Here is a 24,746-nt window from a genome sequence, read left to right on the forward strand (position 1 = left end):
AGACTGGCAAGAGAGTTTGTTTGTGGAAGATGTGAGAAAGGAGCTGGAGGGCTGGCAGAACCAGTGGAAACACTATGTGACGAGGTGGAAACAGAGAGAGGGTTTTGTTATTTGGGAGATAGGGTGGATATGAAACAGTTGTGACAGCAAGAGTGAGACTTGGCTGGGTGAAGTTCAGGGAATGTGGAGCGTTGTTATGTGGCAAAAGGTTCTCATTGAAGATGAAAGGAAGGGTCTATAGGAGTTGCATGAGAGCTGCAGTGCTGTATGGAAGTGAGACATGGTGTCTGAGGGAAATGAGAGATGGCAATTTTGAGAAGGGCCAAGAGAGCAATGGTGAAAGAAATGTGAGGTGAAGCTGTTTGATAAGAGAACTGAGGACTTGATGGGGATGCTGGGGTTGGTGGAATGACTGGCAAGGGCAAATGGAGTGCAGTGGTATGGGCGTGTATTGAGGAGGGACGAGGAGAATGTTCTGTGGAGGGTGCTTAAGTTTGAGGTAAATGGACTGCAAAAGCGAGGTAGACCGAGGAAAACATGGCGGGGACAGGTGGAGGAGGAGATTGGGAGGGTTGGCTTGAGAAGGGAGGACACCCAAAACAGGGCAAGATGGCGAGATGTTGTGAGGGTGGTTGCTATGGCATTGAGGTAGATCTGGCTACCTCCGTTAATGGAGACAAAACCTGGATTTAAAACACTGGACAATGATGGTATGCAAAATATTAGCTCTTAATGATATTTATCAGGATAATACATTTTAAAAATGGTCTCAGTTTAGTTACCTAAACTGTGTGCCTAACTCTTGAGAAAATAATTAATCTTGTCAAGTTTTCCCTAAGTTCACATAATTTTCTTTCATAGTAATTTTTGTTTTTTATTTATCTTTTACTCTGTGTATTTGTTTTCTTGATGTGCTTTTTTGAAGTTAGTTTTTCATGGTTTATATGTGATTGTAAATTAACTAAATATTGGAATTTATCAAATTACTCCCTATGTTATGGCTAGCAGTTTTGATGTCAATCTTTATTTCTAATATTTAGATAAAATTTTGTAATTCTTTCTGGTGAACAAAAACTTTACTTTGTTATTTTAGTATAAACATTCTTAGAACATTTATTTATTTTTAATTCAGTCCAATTTTTCTGCCAGTTATTATGAATAAAACAAACAAGCAAAACAAAAAAAAAAATTACTCTACTTTTTAGATTCTATTGTCTGTGTGGAAATAACACTATAAAAACGAATCCAACTTCTGATAAACACTGTTCTCTGCGCTGTGCTGGAAATTTGAAACAACATTGTGGTGGTTTTCATCACATTCAGGTTTACAGAACAAGTAAGGTATTTTTCTATTTGATTCTGAAGTGTCCCTATCATAATATACGCACACATGCATATACACACATATATACATACACACACACAGAGCCAGAGAATCAAATATAAAAAGAAAGATGAGACTTGGTACAAATTCTTTAGTTTTATATTCTAAAAAAGTCTTTATAATTAAAAATAATAATACAATAACATAAAATAATTCTATACTAAAATTTAATGTAAAGAATGCTTCAAAAATATATTCTGTGTTGAGAGTTGGATATTTTCTTTAGGAATGATTTGTACTATATTGTCATATCCTTCTTTGTTATTTTAATATCCACATTCTCAAAACCTCAGTGTTTTTGTCTTTTCCTTATTACCTTTCCTTTGGTCTGTTTACCCCACCTTCCCACAATCTGCCACATTTTCTTTTATTCCCTGCTATGTAAAAGAAAGGTTTTCAGTATTTTGAGGATCCTCCCAGTTTTCAAAGTATGTTAAGAGGAATGTCAGTGTATCACAGCATTTGTCTATAGGAGGATTTAAGTTCTGCTCTAGCTAATGATATATTTGCCAGTTAAATAACATGTTGATTGCTTACAGTGTACTTTTGATTGGTAGATAGTTGTTGCTTGTTGGATTGATTCATTGAGTTCCTCTTGTCTTTGCAATGGATTCAGTGCAGCTCTTTTCATATCTTTTGAGTTATTAACCTGTCGTTTAGCACTTGTTAATGCCATTCATCATTAGATGTAGTGCTTGATGCTAATGTAAAAGAAATAAGATGTGATTTGATAGACTGGATATTTTAAATATCATTGGACATCAAGTTGATGCTGAAGTCAGAATATTAGAATTGATACCTACTGGGTATTAGGTTCAGGATCTATCATTCTATATTTCAGATTCTGTGCATAACAGATTAGTTTTCTGTCTTTTTGAAGTTGAGTAAATAAGGAAATGGAAGGAGCAATTTAACATTGGATATTGAACTGAATGGCACTTGGAATTACAGTTTAGTAACCAATTGTAGTTTATAAAATTTTTTGTTTGTTTAAATAAGAAACACATCAAAATGACACATCTTCCATTTTTGAAGGTTGGCAGCAGGAAGTTCATTAAACTGTAAAAAAACCTATTCCATTCATAAAACCTTATTAATTCATACATTTTAGAGATTAATGGAGAAACTTATGAAGTAAACAATTTTCTGGATATAGCTCAAATACGGACAAGGTTCAAGTAAGACCTACACAGAAATTATTGAACACATGTACAGAATGGTGCTGATGACACACACTTATTGCACCCTAAGCCAGTTCAAAAGAAAATAAAACTGATTGACAATGATTGACTAACAGCCATGCATTACCACTCTTTATCTCTTCCTTCATTTTTCCAATAAGCTCTGCTTTTCTGAATTAATAGTATACTCTCTCAAAGTAGGCCCACTTGACTCACGTGTCTCTACTATCATTCTCATTGTGTTCTTATTTAGCAGATATCAAACTAAGAACTTCATAGAATCCTTCCTATTCAGAATAGATGTCAGCCTCTAGAATTTCGTCCATGTCCATACTTTCATTACCAGCATTAATCTGAAAATGTTCAAGGTGAACATCAATTGTATCAAACTCATCAATCTGAGAAGCAATTTAAACTATGAAGAAAAAATTGTCACATCATGCTCAACAATGCCAATCACTTTTTGATAGTGTATAATGTTGTCACAGACTGCTGACACATTAAATCTCCAGTGTGTTGGATATGAGATTTGTTCCTTTGCATTTAACTGAGAAATTTGATATGCGCTACTTGATAATGACAAAAATTTGCTTCCTTTGAAAATTGTATTGATAAAAACATACACATAACATTTTTCATTTCACTACAAATCCAACTAAATGTAATTGTTTATTTTCACTGGCTCAAAACATTATTTTTTAAACTCAAGATAATCCACACTTATAGTTTTTTTGAGTGAATAGTATTCTGATGTCACACTTCAGTTAGCAAACTGAGCAGTTGCTTCACATTATGAAATCGTCACAGAACAAATCATTTACATCCATTTATTTTATATTAACAATGTCTTTTAAAGCAAAACTGTTGCCATATGTAGAGGAATTAAAATACTTAAAAATGTTAAATGTGAAGATATTAAAACAAATGTATTAATTTATTACAGAAATTGAAAAACCAACAAGGATTCCAGTTTGGGATAGAAATAGTATGTATCAGCAAAATATTTTCTACTGGGAAAAAGTTTACTCACTCAATTATTATTTACTTTCATGTTTTGTTTGTTATGAAATTTTATGATTATTGTTATGAAACAAGAGTTTTGATTATTGATTAAAGACAGTTTAATTGATTTGCACTACTAATACTCTTGGGAAAGACATGAATATTACTGTTTCTACTTTCCATTTTACATAAAGTTTTGTGTCTAAAAAAGAATAAGTATTATTCTTTTTAAACAAAACTGAATTCAATTAAAACAATAAAGTATTAAATTATAGAGAAAAACACCTTGTTTTAAATTACTGAGCTAGATTTTAAACTGTGTGTTGATAGCCAGCTGGAAAAGATGTTTCCTGGGGCTAAAACAACAGCAACATCGTCCTTTATAGGACTGCCACATTCTGTTGGCATATAAACTTTAGTATTAAATTAACTTTTCAAATATAAGTGTGTTCACTATCGAGCCTTTTAGGAACTTATTTTTATTCTTTCAATATTAAATATTAAAAGAAAGGATTTATCACCATCATTTTTTATCATTTTTATGTTAACTTTTTTCAATAATGAAAATAATTATTTCTCTTAACTTTAAGCTCATATAGTTTTGAGTTAGTTTACATGAAAGTTGTTTTCCAGTCATATTTAATTTGTTTTCTTGGCAAGAAGAAGAAATAAAAATTATTATTCAAAACTTGTATTCAGATAAGTAAAATGGATAAATAATAAATTAACTTCTCTGCAGTGAAATGAATTATATTAACTCTTTGCATGGCTCATTGGAAGCCTTAGATGTTTTGTGTAGGAAGAAAAACAAGAAGTGGGGAAGTTCTTTCTACTAAGAGAAAAATAAGTGTTACCTCTTCCCTCACTTGCAAAAATGTACATAAAAGCCTATATTAACTCTCAAGACATTAATTTTGAAAGTGTGTTAGTTTTGTGTGTGTGTGTGTGTATAAATGCACACACACACACACACACACGCGCGCGCACGCACAACCTCATGTTGTTGAGCCTCACAGAAGTGATGACAAAGGACCAGAATGGTTGGTGATTTGCTGTGCTCAAGAAGGCTTGGCCATCTCAGCAAAACATTAGGACCTAAAAGCAGATCATTTAAAATCTAAGCTTCTCCCCCCTTCCCCACATGTAATATGCCCCAGTGAGTCCTTCCCCCCAACTCATCTTCCTACTACCTACCTCTCCATCACTCATCTAACTATAGTGCTATTTACTCAGCTGCTGTAATTATATGAGAGCAGAACTGCACATTTTTCGTCCTCTTATGCTACTAGTTATCGTTCTTGGAACCACCTTCTTTTGTCACTTGTCCTCTATTCCCAATACCATCCCTTAATGCCCCATTCCCTTGCCATTGATGGCCATCTCCCACTTTTGTCACTCACCATATCTACCCTTACATACCTCTGACTCTGTTCTTCTTTTTCTCACTCACCTATTCTTCACATAATCTCTCTGTTTCTTATTTATCTATGGTTTTACTATACTGTTGCTCTCTACTTACCTCCTTTATATACTGACTCCATTACCTTTTCTGACCCACTTCTATTTTCCTTTGTCTTATCTCTAAACTAAGATTTAAATTGACCATGCTTCCACCCATGTTCACTATTCTCTGCAATCACGTTTATCCCCATCTCTAACCATCTGTCACTCCCCTTTTACATTCTTGCAAATGTATTTATCTACCTTTTGTTGATCCTCTGTCCCTGTTCCCTTTTATATCCACCTGTCCCTATTCTCTTTCATATCTACTTTCTTGTACCTTTAGGGTACACCCTGACACTTCACTACTACGATCCTTTCTTCCTTTCCGGCTAGGATAGCCATATATCTCCTCTACATTAAGACACCTGTTTATGTCCCATTATCATACTTTAGTCTCTCAAAACCTAGCACAAAGCCACCTCCATCAATTCTGTACTCCAACTCAGTTGAGGTATCTTGTCTTGCAAATGACCTGGTGACTTTACTAGTGCTGTGTTGTGAAAAAGCACCTAGTATACTCTATAAAGTGGTTGGCATTATGAAGGGTATCCAGCAATACAAACCATGCCAAAGCAGATATTGGAGCTCAATGCTGTCCTCTGGCTCATCGGAGCCTGCTGAACCATCCAGTCCATGCCAGTATGGAAGACAGATGTTTATTGATGATCATAATAATGATTATATATTAGAGAGAGAAAGAGAGAACAATGTAAGGAATTCTCTTCCATATTTTTCCTTTAGTTTTGTTGTTTAAGATCTAATTCTGTACACAAAACTACTTGGGTGAATACATTTCTAACAAAGAAATGACCACAAATTTTTGGAGGAGCATTGGTCAATTAGATCAAGTCTGGTAATCTGTTTTATTAAATCTTGAATCTATTTTATTGACTTCATTAAGATTTGAACTCAGAACATAAAACATTTACTAAATATTGTAAAGCATTTTTGTCTACTGCCCTACTTACTGATTCTGCCAATCTACAACCCTTGGTTAAATAAATATTATCATATATCTTTGTACCAAATTTTTTGACCATATATTCATTAATTTATTTTTTTATATTTTAGATATACAAGCATGGTGGGACATCTAATATTGCTATTGTTTATTATTATTTTGTTTTTTAATTGAAATTCATTTGTTTTTATCTTTTGATATAGAGCATGGAACTGCAACCATGCATTTTTTTGATGAAAATAAATTAATAATAGTTTCCTTTCATTCAACTATTCTATCATCATAAAAGAAATGATAATCAATATCTGAGTACTAAAAATATTTCTCTGACCCTTTCTCCTTTTCTCATTTTACCCCTCTTCTTCAACTTCAGTTGGTGCTATCACTAATATTAATTCTATTAAAAGGCATACTTTTACTCTGTTGCTTCCCTTCCACATTATCAACCATCCAAACATATAGATCAAAAGACGGTTGCTATCCAATTGTTTTTGTTTGTTTAAAAAGTTAACTGTTATTTGATCATTGAAAAAGCTTATAAACTTCAAATAGTCCATGAATGAATATCTTATCCCATACATAGAAAAGACATACTAAGGTAATAAATAACTTAGCATTTACTATTTTATTTTTTTATTTTTCCATAGTTTCATGCAGTATATTGTATCAACTTTAATACTTTTTATTCATGAATTCTATTAAATAAATTATTGTTCTTGAGTAATAGTTCCTTGAAGATGGTAAAAAAAACTTCTAGTGATAGAAGTTGGAGTAAGATTTGTCTTATAAAATAGGAATTCTTTCAAGTATCTGTGCCAGTATTTTTGTGACTTAAATTTTTTTCAAACTAAACTTAGATTCTTCAAACCTGATTAATTTTCTTTTATGAAACTCATCTTATATTGTATTTTACTTCTTTTGATCAATTATTCCTTATTTGGGCTTTATGAAATATTTGTCCTAAAAGTTGTTGCAAGTATGTACAAATAATTTTTTTGGGGTCTTTATAACACTGTTTCATTTTTAATAAATCTGGAATTTAAATAATTTTTGTATAGCCATTTAATGTCCACAAAATATGAAATTTTTATTCTTTTACTTATTTCAGTCATTTGACTGTGGCCATGTTGGAGCACCATCTTTAGTCAAACAAATTGCCCCTTTATTCTTTGTAAGCCTAGTACTTATTGTATTGGTCTCTTTTGCCAAACTGCTAAGTTACAGGGACATAGACACATCAACATCAGTTGTCAGGCGATGGTTGGGAGACAAACACAAACACACAAATATATACATACATACATACATACATACATACACACACACACACATATATATATATATATATATATATATATATATATATATATATATATATATATATATACATATACACACACAATGGGCTTCTTTCGGTTTCTGTCTACCAAATAATGGTGCTGCATAAAGGTATCAAATTTGCCAACCAGTTCTGTGATATTTGCTCACATTCTAGGTCAATACAGTAATCCTCTTGTTTTATTTAGGCATAATAAGTAATCTGAATGTGATTGTGTGTATAGTGTGTATTTGTAGTTTTACTGCCCATGGAACATTAATTTTGAGACCTTTGGATAGTATACGCTGGACATGTTAACCCATCTTTTCTGTACCAGAAACTCCCTGTAGCATCTAGTTATAGATAGTGTTTTTCATGTTAGCCTAGTTCTAGAACTTGTGCTAATTCAATCAGTTGACTATCATTAGCAGTCTCAGTTTCTAGTTCAGCAACTTTTACATCACTTAGAAGAAGTGCTGGCAACAAATCAATTTCATAGATCAGATAACCTGTCCCATGAGTAAGAAACTGGTTTTACGTTGTACAACTAAGTATATCACCAATTTTCATTTTTTTTTCTCCTTTACATATTTTAAAGTGCAATTATAATATCTCCTAAGAATGACAAAGTATACATCATTTTCTGCAACCTCAGAAACCTTGTAAATGGGTTTATTCAGGATGTTCCAATGATCTATGATCTGTCTCCTCTAAGAATGACATACTATACACATACATGTGAAAGTGCTCAGCATCAAAAATTACCACTGTTTAATTGTTTTTTTATTTTTTTATATATAACTTCATATTTACTCAGTCTGAATAAATGACACATGCATATGTAATTGGATGGCCTGCTTGTAGAACAGCATCAGTTGTGGGTTTGTTGCATCCACTGATATTGGCATAGATTTTGTTATATCAGGCCAATATTGTGGATGTACTAACTGCAATCCTGTCATAAGTGCACTACTAAGTGGCAATGGGACATGGCCCACATGTGTCAGTTTAATGATTTGACAGACATAGTTTTGTAGTTTTGGACACACTAGTCTTTCATCTAGACAACATTTCTTTAATATGCAAATTCAAGGAAACGGATAAACTATACCCACTGTATATACAAGGAGTTGAGAAAGTGAACAGGAACCCATGCTGTTGAATATGTTAGTATTCTCATATGTTCGAAAAAAGAAAAAACAAGCTAGTCTTCACATGTCCTCAGCATTCAGGGCCCCATGTCACACTACCGTGTAGCATTACTGTTAATCTGCAAGCATCTTACCTCTGCCTTTCTCTGTGAGAGAGAAACCTCTGACAGCAAAAGGGCTAACATCTCTCTGTGGTTTCTCTAGCCTGTTCTTATTTTAGAAATCATACTTTCAGGAAAACCTCCACCCTGCTTGATCTGTAGAAAAGGCATAGGTAGAAACCCTATAAGATGTACCCAGTGTAAGCTATGGACACATAAGAGGTGCAGCAATATCAAAAAAAGGCTAACTGGGAAGATAGTTTTTGTGTGTGGCAGATGCTCAGGAGCAATAAACACTGCAAATGTGCAGAGAACAACTTCTGTCACATTCCAGAGAGAAAAAACTAGAAGTAGTCGATAGCTTCTGTTACCTAGGTGACCAAGTCAGTAGCAGGGGTGGGTGCACTGAAAGTGTAGCTGCTAGAATAAGAATAGCCTGGGAAAAGTTTAGAGAGCGCTTACCTCTGCTGGTGACAAAGGGCTTCTTGCTCAGAGTAAAAGGTAGACTGTATGGCACATGTGTACGAACAGCCATGCTACATGGTAGTGAAACATGAGCCATGACTGCTGAGGACAAGCGTAAGCTTGCATGGAATGAAGCCAGTATGCTCCGCTGGATGTGTAATGTCAGTGTGCATACTCGATAGAGTGTAAGTACCTTGAGAGAAAAGTTGGACCTAAGAAGCATCAGATGTGGTGTGCAAGAGAGATGACTACGCTGGTATAGTCATGTGGTGAGAATGGATGAGAATAGCTGTGTAAAAAAGTACCACACCCTAGCAGTTGAGGGAACCTGTGGAAGAGGTAGACCAGGAAGACCTGGGATGAGGTGGTGAAGCACGACCTTCAAACATTTGGCCTCAGCGAGGCAATGACTTGTGACTGAGACCTTTGGAAATATGCTGTGCTTGAGAAGACCTGGCAAGCCAAGTGAGACCATAACCTGTGGCCAATGCCAGGAGTGTAACCAGCCCACTTATGCATACTTTCCTTCATTGGACAATAAACTCTGCTTGCAAAGACCTGTTGAGGCAAGTGAAATCAAAATCAAATTCGATGACTGGCCTCCATGCTAGTGGAGAGCTAAGAGCACCATCCGAGCGTGATCATTGCCAGAGCAGCTGACTGGCTACCTTGCCAGTGGCACATAAAAAGCACCATTCGAGCGTGATCATTACCAGCGTTGCTTTACTGGTACTTGTGCTGGTGGCACATGAAAAAATATTCAAGTGAGGTTATTGCCAGTGCCACTGGATTGGCAGGTGGCACGTAAAAAACACCATTTGAGCATGGCTATTGCCAGTACTGCCTAACTGGCCCTCGTGCCGGTGGCACATAAAAGCACCCACTACACTCTCGGAGTGGTTGGCGTTAGGAAAGGCATCAAGCTGTAGAAACTCTGCCAGATCAGATTAGAGCCTGGTGCAGCCATCTGGTTCACCAGTCTTCAGTCAAATTGTCCAACCCATGCCAGCATGGAAAGCAGACGTTAAATGACAATGATGATGATGATGATGATGTTCTTATATAGAATTTTATACTTGAATCTATCAAACCTACTGCAGTGAACTACTGATTAGCCTGATGGAACCCTACATCTAAAAGTGCTGTTATTCACAAATGAGTGCAGTAAAAAAATTCTAATATATGTGAACAAGTGTGAGGGACAAAAGAGAGAGTAGGCAAAATGCATTTTTAAGATTTTCATCTCAAAGGTCTTGAATTCTAATTCAATGTATAACTTAATTTTATGTGCCTCATTCTATCTAGCTGAGGATATTAGTTAAATGTCACTTATGATGGATTGCTGTACTAAACATATGGAGTTCTCTTTCATCTATTTAATATCATAAACTGGGGCTGGTGGAATTAGATTGCAGGAACAGTAACTGGACTGCATCCTGATTTTCCCGTCCCAAGGTTACAAGTCTTTCATTTGAGATGTAACCTGCAGTGTTACTTTCTCTAGTAACATTCTAGTGAAATCAGCATCAACCCAGGATTTGTCACCGAATGGGTGACATATCACAAGCTAATGAAGTACTAATCGCTCTTCTTTAGGTTTCTATTCCAAACTATAGTGGTGGAGATGCTTGATTTCTTTAACCCCTGATACAGTTTCATCAAGTCAGATTGCCATCTGCAGGAATAGCTCTGCAAGGTAAAATAGCTTTTTCACTCCAACTCTTGCCATTTGTTTACCAGGACTACAACCCATTTGCATGATTTTCAGTAATATATTTCAATACTTATGAAAATTTACTACATCTATGTTTTTTTTTATAAAGTCTTATTCAAACACACCGACTCAGATTTATAGAAGTGATAATAGCATGAGTATTAATAACAGGTAGAGAAAAAAGGTATCAGAGCCGGGCACTTCTCTATATCTGTCTACTTTCTTTCTTTCTTTCTTTTTTATCAAAATCCTTGAATTTTAACTGGAATTTATTTGCTGTTGTCTTCATAATTTTCATCATCATCATCATCATCATTTAATGTCTGTTGTCCATGATGGCATGGGTTGGAAAGTTTGACCAGGGCTGGCAAAATAGAAGGCTGATTTGGCATGGTTTCTATGGCTGGATGCCCTTCCTAAAGCCAACCACTGTGAGTGTGTATTGGGTGCTTTTACGTACCACTGGCATGGGTGCTATTTGCATGACACCAGTATCTGCTACAACTGTGATTTAGCTCAGCTTGACGGGTCTTCTTCTGAAGCACAACATAAGGCCAAAGGTCATTGCCTCCATGAGGTCCAACACTCAAAAGGAGCTCAGCTACTTTGCCTCTATGAGGCCCAACACTTGAAAGGTGCTTTTTATGTACCATTGGCATTGGGTGCCAGTTACGTGACACCAACATCAGCCATGACTACAATTTCACTTGGCTTGACGGGTCTTCTTAAGCATAGCATATTGCCAAAGATCTCAGACACCAGTCATTGCCACTGTGAAGCCCAAAGTTTGAAGATCATGCTTCACCACCTCATCCCATGTCTTCCTAGGTCTACTTCTACCACAGGTTCCCTCCACAGTTAGAGATTGGCACTTCTTTACACAGCTGTCCTCGTCCATATGCATCATATAACCATAATAGTACAGTTGTCTCTCTTGCACACCACATCTGATGCCTCTTATGCCTATCTTTTCTCTCAAGATGTTTACACTCTGTCGAACATGCACACTGACATTGCACATCCAGCAAAGTATACTGGCTTCATTTCTTTCAAGCTTACGCATGTCCTCGGCTGTCACAGCCCATGTTTCACTGGTATGCAGCATAGCTGTTCGCACACAAGTGCCATACAATCTGCCTTTCACTCTGAGAGAAAGGCCCTTTGTTGCCAGTAGAGGTAGGAGCTCTCTGAACTTTGCCCAGCCTTTTCTTATTCTCACAACTTATATTTAAAATGCAAAAGAAAAGGCAAGAAACATGCTTCATAGCTCTAAAACTACTTTCTGCAGTGACAGAAGTGGGTAATAACATACATTTTTAATATGGAGTTAAGCCTTGTTTTTTTTTCTTCTTTTTTTTTTCTTTTCCTGCAGCTTCTTTATCTTGATAGTGTCATAGGGAGCTTTGACAGGATTAGAGCACAGCAACAATGCTAAAATAGAAACCTTAGAATTTTTTTAGTTTTAATTTTTTTTTTAAGTGACAGGAACTAGGATTGAACATCAATACATATTCAGATCTTTTAAACCAAATGCTGTGTAAATATGAGAACATAAAATGTGCATGAAAGTAAATAAAATGTAGAGGATATTTCATTAGCTTGATGTCCTTGGTAGTACACTAGGCATAATTTTATTTTGATTTAGTGATAGGTAAATTAAGATTGTATTGCAAATATTTGTTTACAGTTGTTTATATCTTGATTAGATTAATATCTAAAAATCATTATCTTAGTGTTGTGCTAATCTAAATGTCTTAGTTAACTTGTCCTTAATCTATTTATAATAAGCTATTATTGGAGCCTTTGTTCTTAATCAATTGACATAATGAGTTTGTGATGGAAACAAAGCAACACAATTAATTACTGAAGTTGATTTTATATTTAGGTACAAACCATAACATTTCTATGGATGTTCTGACATTCATATGTTAGCCAAGGGTACAAAAAAAAAATACGCAAGTGAATTGAAATTAAAAATTGAAAATCAGTGAAAAAAAATATTAGTTTCCTTTGATCAAATTCAGGATCCTATTTTATAGAGGACGGGAATATTTAATATTGTGGCTGCCCTATTTTTGCCAAGAATACAAGCAACCTAAGTCAGCTTGTTGATTCTTGGTGAAAAGAGTTTCCATAAACAATTACTTCAAAATTTAATAACAGAATTGGTTTTGTATTTTAGTTTTATACATATTTAATAATTAATTGATGAATATAAGAAATTGCAGTTTCTCATGTTCATTTGCGGTACTGTGTTCTTGAACAAAACTCTTATCTATCTATTTCCAGCTGTTTAGCTAGAAAAAATGTAATAACAACAGTGAGTCCCAAAGGGATAAATTATTATCAATTTAGTGTTTTAACTTTCTAATTTTGAATTGTAGCAAGGCCTTTTATCTATAGTGGCATCACATAATTTAAAAACAAGAGTAGTATTCTGATGGTCAAATGCTAATTATTTGTCTTTATCTAACCACTTATGAATCAAACTGTACATGAGCAGAAAATCTTTTTTTTCTTTTAAATAATACAAACTTAAGCATAAACATTTTAAATAGTGTCATGCAAGGGACCGCATCAATAACACTACAAAAACGAATACCATTTAATTTAAGAACATTTAAAGCATGTTATTTTTTTAACAAGATGCAATGTAAGCTAAAGTTTGAGAAGAATAAAATGTGGATTTAATGCTTGGTTGAGTTTCTGAAATTTCTCAAAATGGAATGACATCTACATGAGATTGAAACTAAGTTTTATCTCTTATCTAATAATTCTTCCCATTTTCTGACTATATAATCATGTAATTCACTGAATTTTAATTTCTATTCTCTGACTATTGAACCAAGTATCTCCTTTACATCAGCACACTTGTTTCTGGCCTCTTTCTTGTACCCCCCCCTCTCTCTCTCTCACTGGGTAACTATGTACCTTCTCTATAGTGAGACACCTATTTCTGTCTCTCTATTTCTCTGTCACACTCTAACCTTTCATCTTCTACTACTGAATCACCTCCTCTGTTGTGGCAAGACATCTGCTTCTGTCTCTTTGTCACATTCTAACCTTTCGTCCTCTGACACAAGTTCCCCTTCTCAAATACCCTTGCCCCTCTCATAATTCCTTGTTTTGTGAGTTACTTGCTTACCCTGCCAGTGCTGGTGCCATGTTAAAAGCATCCAGTCCACACTAATGTGGTTGGCATTTAGAAGGGCATCCAGCTGTAAAAATCATGTCAAAACTAACCTCGCCTGTGCTAATGCCACGTAAAAAGCTCTGAGTCCATTCTGCCGAGTGGTTGGTGTTTGGAAGGGCATCTAGCCGTAAAATCCCTGCCAAAACAGATACAGTAGCCTAGGGTAGTTATTCTACCTGGCCAGCTCTTCTCATCCGTCCTATCCATGCATGCATGGAAGATGGACATTAAATGATGATGATGATGATTATGACTTCTGCTTTTTCATGAATACCTTTATAATTGCTGCACTATGATTTAGTTCAATGCGGCTGAATTATTAAAACATTGAATAGGTTGCAATATTTGTTCAAGCTCTTTGTGCTCTTAATTTAAATCCTGTGAAGGCCAACTTTGTTTTTTATACATTCAGAGTAAAAAAAAGAAAAAAATGAGTCTGGTGTAGGTGTAGCCCTCTCTTCTTCCAGTTGCCCCATCTTGACTGTTCTACTGGTTTTAAGCCTAAGAGGTTCATGAAAATGTCAGTGTGTCCTTGTGTCCTTATTGGCAAAAGTTGATGCTTCTGTTACTCATTGTCATAGCATTCTTTGACTGTGCAGGTTGGCTGTATATAATGCTTTGTGTTATTGTTATATTGAGAAATTGCTGACCTTCCCAAATGACTCCTGGTCTCTGGAAGCATAGACTTCTCCATAATTTCTGAATAGAAAATTATGTTAAGTGTTCATGATGCCCTTGATCTGATGATGCATGGGAACATACCACACCATGCTTAACTATTGGGTTTCATACACTTTGGGTAGAATTATTCTTCTGTATGACACTGGAGATGCAGACAACCATTGAAGCCAAGCCAATTAAATTTCAAATCATCAGTCTGACAATGTCTGAGCAAATGGACAGTGGACATACCTGCTTTTCAGAGAAATAAATGACTTTTTATGTGAAACATGTTCCACAAGCCAAAACATCTTATGTCAATTTTGATGGTAGTCATTTCTTTTATTCTTCATCAGCAAACAGATGTACATCAGTCCTTTCTTTCATAAATTTTTCACAACTATCCTGATGAAGGATGGTCACCAGTTTCATTGAAGATGTTCTCAATATAGTGATCACCAATTGTTGAAGAACCAACTTCTGCACTGTAGCTCAAAAAATGTATTTCAGTCTGTATAGTTGGACAGTTCTTAATTGCAACTCTGATCTGTTTTATTGTCTAAAGATGGAAGTGGAACACAATGGCTCCAAGAAAAGAAATTAACAAAATACTGGAGCAGGGGTAAGATTACTATTATGATCTGATCCTGTAATTATGAGATTGAGGATCTAAGGAAATTAAAGGAGTAATTGAGAATGTTGTGCTTGTATTAGAAATTTAGTTGGGACAGTTTGTGTGATTGTGTGTAGATGAAGAATGCATGTGTCCCCTGCCATTTTTAGATTAGTAATAAATTTCGTCATTCACATTGTCAATATGCCTAATGTGATGTATGTTTGTGTTTGTTTCTTTCTCTGCAACTGTGTGACTCCTTCGTTCCCGTCTATCTTGACTGCCTGACCATCTGCCTGTTGTTCACTACTCTTAAGCTGTGTTTAGCTTAGACTGATTAGTATTCAATAATTTTTGATCCATCGGTTTTTTGCTGATGTCAGTCAATGAGTTTGTTGTGTAACTGTTGAATGTCATTGGTTTTTCTCATGATATCAATTGTCAATTTGAAAGAGCCTGCTTGTGTTTACAAAAGCCTTATTGCAAAGAAAACAGTCAGGAGTTCAAATTGAGGCAGAGACTTGTTGCAAAATAACCAAGTAATTATTTAGTTCATCTTACTCTGGTAAAATGTAATAGTGAATATTAAAATTAAAATACTTCTTTTCTACAATGTTCCAAAATTTACTTTGATTTTTCTAGCTTATTAATACTGGCACCATATTAATTATAATTTTCACGTTTAGATTAATCAAAAATTTTCTCTTGATTTATTTCTAGTTTGAATTGTGATTGATTGAATGGAAATAACATTTAATAATCAATGTACTCTTGTCTTTAAATTAAATGATGCTGCTGGACATATCTTATATTGAAATTTAATTAAACTTAAAATAATACAATCAATTTTTAATTGTATTAGTAGGAATATACTACTAGTGAGTAATACTAAATCTTATTTAAAATTGTTTTCTCTATGTACATATTTCCAGATTTATAGTGAAATGAGATTGTGTGATGTTCAGGCTTTTCTCAAGAGTATTATTGATGTGAATTGGTATAGCGCCAAGTGGAAATAAAGTCTAAGTTGTTAATTTAACTCACCAGGAGCTTACTTCTATTTCACAGCATGCTTTTTTTTTGTTTTCTTTAATAGCTTCTGTTTTGTTTGTTATCTATACAGTATAACCAATTATTCTTCTGACATTGAAGTATAATGGAAATAGTTTCATAGTTTTGGTATTTTTATATTCTTTAATGTGTCACATTCTTTATTGACTTCCTTTAAGTTTTTTATATCATTATTTGTCAAAACTACTTGGAGTAGTACTAAACAAATGGTATATTGCTAGAAAGGTTCATAAAATAGAATGTTTGTAAGCTATGAAGAGATGAAAATTGAAACATTTTGGTAAAGACAAAACTGTTCATTTTTTCCCCTTCCATTGAAGAATCAGGCCAAAAAATTAGAATTTCTGTTTATGTCACACGGAGTGATTTTTGAAGATCATATCCCATCACTAGTTCTCACTTGACTTTGGTGCTATTCTTTCTCTTTTTCTATTATTATTCTGCTAATTTACTGTTTGACAATCCTAGTCTGGTATTAATGGTTATTTTACATTTATTACTTGTCAGCTGTCTAAATTGTACACTTCTTTTATATTGCCAACAATTGCTACTTATAGCTTGAACTCTATAGTTGGCTTATATGTGTGTGTGTGTGTGTATACATATATATATATATAATGTATGTGTGTATATATATATATATATATATATATATATATATATAATGTGTGTGTATGTGTTCATACATACATACATACATGAGTAAGTGAATGAATTAATGAATGAATGAAAATCTAGGAGACTGCAATTAATATAAATTAAAGGGTGAGAAAGTCTTTATTTTTTACATTAGGATTAAGTAGGATTTTATTATTTATAATGTTAAAGGAATCTAGGTCATGCTAGGCAATCTTCATTCAGCTAAGGAGCTTAGGGTGCAACCATTCATTCTAGTGGAAGAGTAACTTATTCTATGCTTAATCAGTAGTTAAGCATATATTGTAAAGATTATTTACTTGTACACTTAGAATATTTTTAAATATCTTAATTATTCCTTGTGTGAAAAGAATATTGTTTTCCATATTATGTATACATTTTCCTGAATATATATTTCCAGTATCTTAGATTTAAAACTGACTTCGAATAAAAGTATTGCTGTTGACATTACTTACTTTTTGATAATAAGTTTGTTCGGGTTTTAAAAATGATGGGACACAACATTCACTAGCACACGCACACACGCACGCACAAAATATCTACATACTAAGTTATTAGAATATTTTATATCACTTTCTCTTTCTCACCACTGTATTTTCTTGAACTTAGGAGGGAAAAAAGTTCAAGAAATCACAGTGATTAGAGAGAGAGAGTATTGATATAACTAAGCATATAATACCAGTTTTGATATAACCAGATTTTAGTGAAAAGCTATTATCTTACACCACATCAGTCGTCTCTCAACTTTGAACCGCATGAAAAAGAAGCTTTGATTGCTTAACCTTCTTAAAATGGTTGATGTAAATTTATGCATGCAATGTATATGCTTTAAATCAGTCGACATAATTATTTGCTGCCTGACTTAAAACCGCTTGCTTGAGTTAGTACCTATCTACTGATAAGGTGATTAGATGTTTCATGTAAATATTTAGGCTGGTCTTACCACTCTGGCTCTGTCAACTTCATTGTTGCATCCTGTTTTGTCGAATTTACGGTCGTTGCACCAAGCTACACCAAGCTTCACCATCTTACCAGTTGTTTCTTATGGTTTGGATGATGACTTGGGGAGTGAGTATTTTCTTAGTTCAGTGTCAGATGATTCCGATAGTGATGATGATATTCCAATGAATCAAAGGTACAGGTAGGCAGCAGTGGTGAGTGAGAGACAATTTCATCCAACAGCATGGGTTTACTGGTACGCCTGGCATTAAGGCAAACCTTGAACATGGAAGTTTGCCTTTGGAAATCTTCCATGAGTTTTTGACAGATGAAATGTTCCAATATATAACGGATGAAATGAATGACTATGCTGAAAGCCATCCCCAGTATGTCAGACCCACAGGGGATGAAATCAAAGTTCTGCTTGCCCTGCTGATACTGATGGGCATCATGAAGAAACCAACCCTGGCAACATATTGGAATTGGGATCCAGCCATGTTGACACCTTTCTTTCAGGAAACAATGCCACATGATTGATTTTTGGTACTTTGAAATCTACATTTCAACTCAGGTGAGAACCAGGACGACAGTCTGCACAAAATACATCCTATCATTGATGAAGTGGCTGAAAATTTCAGAACGGTGTATGTCACCACACAAGACATTTGTACGGACGAGAGTTTGTGGAAATTCAAGGGAAGGCTTTGATTCAAACAATACAACCTAACCAAACATGCCTGCTTTGGAGTCAAGGTTTATAAAGTATGCCAGTCAACTGGCAGAGCCTGTGGTTACATGTAGAATTACAAAATCTACACTAGTCAGGACAGATTGGATCTTCCAGTGTCTACTCTAGTGTCAACTGATGTCATGTTGTTGCTGAATGAAAACTTGTCTGACAAAGGCTACAATATTTATATAGACAATTGATTTTCTAGCCCAGACCTCTTCCTGCAGCTTCAGGCAAGGAGGACTAATGCCTGTGGGTCTGTGAGGATGCACAGGAAAAACATGCTGCTCAATCTTCACAGGATAAAACTTCAAAAGGGAGAAAGAGCATACCATTGAACCAATAGTGGCATTCTCGCTTTAGAGTGATGTGACAAGAGAAACATCTGCATGTTATCCCCAATGCATTCTACAAGCATGAAGGACACTAGGAAACAAGATGCGGATGTTTATGCCATAATGAAACCAATTGTAGTTGTTTCATACAATGAAGGGATGGGCAGGGTTGATCACTCAGATCAGCTGGTGGCAGCACACAAGTTGGTGTGAAAATTTGTGAAATGGTACAAAAAACTTTTCTTGTATATAGTTGACATGTGTGTCGTGAACTCACATTTGATTTGGCAGATGCATGGCAGTGTGGGGATGGACTGACATTCAGGAATCTATTGTTCCGTGAAATGATAGAAGCATCAGACCTGCCAAAGTACAGAATGTGTGGATGTCTCCACATCAGACTCTCTCCTCACCGCATGGTGAAGGGATGTGAACATTTTCCATGACTGTTTCCCTCATCGCCAAGAAGACAAATGCTTCAAAGAGATGCATAGTATGTAAAGCAAAAGGGAAATGTAAGAAAACTAGAGACCATTGTTCACAATGTGATATGCCACTGTGTGCGGTACCCTGTTTTGAAATCTACTTCACTCAAGTCAAGTTTTGAATTCACATGATTGTAAATACATGAAGTTGATCTGGCTTGTGCTGTTGAGTGATCTTATTCAAGAATAATACCATGTGAGCATCCTGCCTAAGGATATAGTTTAGGTAAATAAATAGTACTTGCACTAAAGTGGTTGATGTCAATATATACCGAACCATTGTCATGCCCTAATTACTGATCTCAGCTGAGATGGTTACCATCAATGCAACCTAGTTACTTGATAAAAAGAAAACCATTGTCATGGGGTTAAGATACAAAAAGCTTTTGGTAAAATTTGTCTGCCTATGGTCTATCTCTATCAGTATTTCATCTATTGGATTAGAAATAGCCAAACTACTCAATTATGGCCATTCTTGTAAGTTGTCATGCTATTTAGTGTTTATTCACTAAAACTCTATCTTTTAGTCATCTTAGATCTGGCAGTATTGACTACTAGGTTTGTCAGATTCTTTAACTCTTGCTGCCCATATTCTATTTTCAATTCATAAATTTTTTTTTGTGTCTCTCCCTTCTTTCTTAACAAAAATTAATCATTAAGCTAATGACAACAACAACTATAATAATTTTCTTTAAAATATACAGCATGACAAACACTTTCAGATTATACTACCTGTCACTCATCAGTAACTTTTTCTGAAGAGGTATCATCTATATGCAACTTAGACACATGTTAGACATGAATCAATTTCATGAAATATCTTTCAAAGAGGACACACATAGTAACCTAGTCTCCTACAGTTGCACCATAAAAATAAAAAAAACTACAGTTAAACAGAACACAAAATATTAAGCCCTCTCTACAGGTAGACGTGCAGTGAATAATACTCAGGATAAACAGTAGGCATTAACATGTCAACAAAAGATTTTATCACTGAAACAATACCAAGCAAACTTCTATCATTTACAAAAGCATTAGGCAAATTATTCAAATCTATCAGATACTTACTTGTACACTTTCACTAGATACAAATAATAGCCAGTACAGGAAAACGAAAGAATATATTTATTTTGTAATACAGCTACATAATCACTCTTTCTCTTGCTCCAGTATGAAGTTTGAAATATTTTGATTATTTTCATACTTTTATGCTGTTAAAGCTGCTCTTCCTCAGCTGTTGCTTTTACCATATTTTCTCATGTTTTGACTTTTCTTCATTAGACAAATTATTAAATTTTTTCAGAGACTTATTGTCCACATTTGAAAATGATTACATTTCAAAATGAAATATGTCTCTTAAAATGAGTTCAATCACAAGAGGCAAGTAATGCAAATTGCAAACATAATAGCGGGCAGCTGCCTTGTTGCATTCTCTTAGATTTCCTTGTTTTGATTTTTCCATGTTTTGCGTGCCCATAATGATTTCAGAAATTATATTTTCTTAAAATATTTATAAAATGTTTGAAAACAGATACAATATATTTTGTAAATTTTAAACATATTTGTTATGTCAAATTTTAAGTAGATGTAAAATAAATATATTCACTTAACAAAAGAAGAAACAGCATTTCCTTGTAGTATAAACATTAAACAGTAATAAAGTTCTGTTTCTTTATAAAACTGTTTCATATACCTTTGCTTGTAAATTTAATCATAAATTATTTTGTTCAATTTCAAGTATAGATAGAATCTCTTTGATACTATCTCTACTTCGTTAATATAAACTATAAGATATGAACATAATTCAAAACTAATTTGGTTATAGTTAAAAGATGCATGTCAAAAGATAACTTTATTATTAATGAACAAATGTAAAAAAAAAATTTGTGTACTGATATCAGTGAAATTTACTGAACTGGAGATATCTAACTTGTAGTTATGAATGTAGCTAAGTAATATGAGTTGTAACTTTCTCTGACTTGTAACTTGTTTTTACCTTCCCCAACCTCTTTTTCATCCTTTGGTTTATCAGTAAGATATGTATTTTTTTAGCTTACACACACACACACACACACACACACACACACACACACACACACACACACACACACACACACACACACACACACACACACACATAAATATATACACATAAAAGATAAATAAATTACCATTAAAATGGCTCTGACATTTCTTTCAGCAACTTATTTAGGTTGTTTTCGCAAGAATAAAGATAATACTTTTTTGGTCATAAAGTATTTCAGTGCAATGACACTAGAATGGTGTCTCAACAGATGCAGAGAATCTGGAATCCAATACTGTGCCATCCAGGGGTAAGTACAACTTTGTATGTTTTTGTTTGTATTTTCATTTTTTTTTTTATCAAGATTTACAAACAATCATAAACGATCTTTTGATATTGTTTAAAGACTGGGTGAAAGAACATTTAAACACAATGTGTAATGATGATTTCAGGTTAATTAATAGTGATTTAATTATTATCTGAATTAACTAATTTCTATGATTTGATGTTTTACTAATTTGTAACAGGTTCAGCCAATGTTTTCTTATTTATACCAACTTGATTCCAATTTATACATTTTGGTATTTACTTCTGTTCACTATATTGTTTCTATGAATGAAAAGATTCCATATTAATCCATAATTTCAAATGTTTATATCTATATTGAATCGTATGCTCATATAATATTCTGATAGACATTTTCAGGGTAGAATAAGAATTATTCATGTATGAATATGAAGGCATATATTCATAAATACCATATCATATTTGCAACAGCTTATCTACAGCATCTTTCTTTGAAGTTACCATTAAAAAATAAAAGGTTGTATATATTTACATCCATATAGCATATACCTACCCTTCTTTCTCTCCATATAAAATTTCCAGCTGTAACAAATTATTAACTTTACAAAGACTGATTTTATACCCCCAAAACCAGTCAACAAAGTTTTTTCTTATTCCACCACAACTGTATTCTAGTTCTTGGCAAAATGAATTTTTTGACCCATTCTATCTCTTTCCTTCACTCCTCAACGATATCCAACCAACAAACTTACTGCTTCTTTCAAACAATCTGGAAACTGTCTTCTCTAAGAAACATATTCTCACTTCATTTTGTCTTTTATCCTATTTTTGGATGGTACAACAAACTAAAAGTAATTGAGGGCTAATGAAAAAAGAAAAGAAAATGAAAAAGAAAAAAATTTTCCCTCTTAAGTTTTCTACTTATAACATATATTCTGATCTATTTCATTCTTTCTTATTAAGATATACAAATCTGATAGAATCCTAGCAAAAATCTTACTTAATCAGCATACTTCAGTGATAGCTCATGACATTTCCAAATAAATATGAAACATACCTCCTGTTCCTTACAAATCTAACCCCCACCCCACAAAAATAAATTGGGAGAAAATAACTTTCCCTAATTGACTTAATACTATTCATGTTCTTCTCCATATTGACTGTATTTGCTGTTAATTTTTGTTGAGGATTGAAATTACAGTATTTGATCCAGTTAATTCTATTCACAAATCTGTTCACAAATCATAGTTTGTCTTCTAATTGAGTATACCTTTGATCAAAGGTATAACAATTGTGACCTTTCAGTTTTTTTAGGCATTGTATATATTGGGCTACATCATGTAATATGTCCTTCCTTTTTTTAAGATAGTGAGGTTTGAAGGAAGTTAAGCTGTTATTTCTAACAGGTTGAGCAAACATATAAGGACTCTTGCACTGGCTCAAGTTTACATCCTTTTTATTTTTAGTTCAAATTCCACCCATATCCACTTTAATCCTTCCTAGGTCTTATATAATAAGTATTGATATAATAAACTTTACCCTAGAAAGCAGTACCTCAGCAAAGTCACAACCCAACTACTGAAACCAATGTAAGAAAAAGATAGAAAAATGACATGAGGTGTAACAATAAGGTGTACATGTTTAATTCCAGCTTTATTTTCTCAAATCTTGGCTTTTGAAGAGCCAACTCTTTTATGTTTACTTTTTTTTTCTTTCTGACTAATGTTAATATTTAATTTGAGGAAAGTAGGTGGAGTGGTAGAAATTGAGCAGCAGACTAAACAGCCCTTCTTCCTTGGCTTCGTTCAGTGTAGGAGAACTTTCGTCTCCAAGTTTGTACACAGTCAATTTCTTCCAGAGAGAGAAAGAGAGAGAATAAACCCTCAGTACTTGACTGGTACTTCGTTATTGATCTCATAAAGATGAAAGGCAGAGTTGAATTTAGCAGGATCTAAACTCAGAGTGTGGAGAGCCAGAGTGAATGTTACAAAGTATTCTATCTGATACTCCAACAACTCTGCCTACTTGCCACTTACATATATATTACAATATTTAATTTTGATATTAAGAATTCCAAATTTAAACAGCATTGGTGTTATCTTCACTTTCATTCCTCTAGTTATATGCTGGATTTGATTATACTCCTTCTACCCCAAATGTGTGGTCTTGTGTCAATGTAAGAAATTATTTGATTTGAGATCTACTTCTTCTTCAGTTTATAGTGTGTGTGTGTGTGTGTGTGTGTGTGTGTGTGTAATGACAGTAACCAGATTTATATTTTACCAATTTATATAATATTGAAAGCTTACTTTACCATATACTCCTTGTAGTGAAAGTTAAATTTCAAACAAATGTTCTTGAAAACTGTAGCTTCTAACATTATAAAAATGGTGACTAAAAAACAGTATGAAAGATATCAGTACAAGCAATATAAGTACTCTGTTTATTGAAAGTGTTTTCTAAGCAGGTTTTACATTGGGTTTTCTATAGATTAAAGGTTCCATTATATAATTTTATTGCATAAATGCTACTGAAAAGCAAAAAATTTCATGCTTAAAAGTTCTCGTATTATACTGTTTTATTACATAAGGTAGTGTGCTGGTAGAATCATTAGTGCATCAGATGAAATGCCTAGTGATATTTCTTTTGACTCATTATGTTCTGAGTTCAAATCCCACTAAGGTTATATTTTCCTTTCATCCTCCCAGGTGTGATAAAATAAAGTGCCAGTCAAATACTGGGATGAGATAGATTGCTGACCACAACATTCAAAATTTTTTTCTCCATGTTTTTCTCGTTGTGTTTCTCCTTATTCTTTCTGTTGAAGAGCGTAGCTCGAAACGTTAAAGACTTTCTCTATTACCGAGTGTTAAACTAATACATCCTTTTGTTGCTTACACCACCTGTCCTCGTCTGTTGTTTTTTTCGTAAATTCTCCCATATATATATATATA

The 24,746-nt window shown here is 34.0% G+C and overlaps 1 protein-coding gene across 1 annotated transcript in view; it reads left to right on the top strand.

Annotated features, from left to right (window-relative positions):
• LOC106878286 (uncharacterized) overlaps positions 1-24,746 on the top strand; it is a 132,700-nt gene that overhangs the window by 39,739 nt on the left and 68,215 nt on the right. Inside the window, exons 8-10 of the mRNA XM_014927463.2 lie at positions 1,206-1,336; positions 3,509-3,550; positions 21,664-21,796. Of these exons, the coding sequence (XP_014782949.1) occupies positions 1,206-1,336; positions 3,509-3,550; positions 21,664-21,796 (306 nt within the window). The remainder of the gene's footprint in view (positions 1-1,205; positions 1,337-3,508; positions 3,551-21,663; positions 21,797-24,746) is intronic.

Source organism: Octopus bimaculoides, chromosome 3 (assembly GCF_001194135.2).
Source record: "Octopus bimaculoides isolate UCB-OBI-ISO-001 chromosome 3, ASM119413v2, whole genome shotgun sequence".
NCBI classification, from domain to species: domain Eukaryota; kingdom Metazoa; phylum Mollusca; class Cephalopoda; order Octopoda; family Octopodidae; genus Octopus; species Octopus bimaculoides.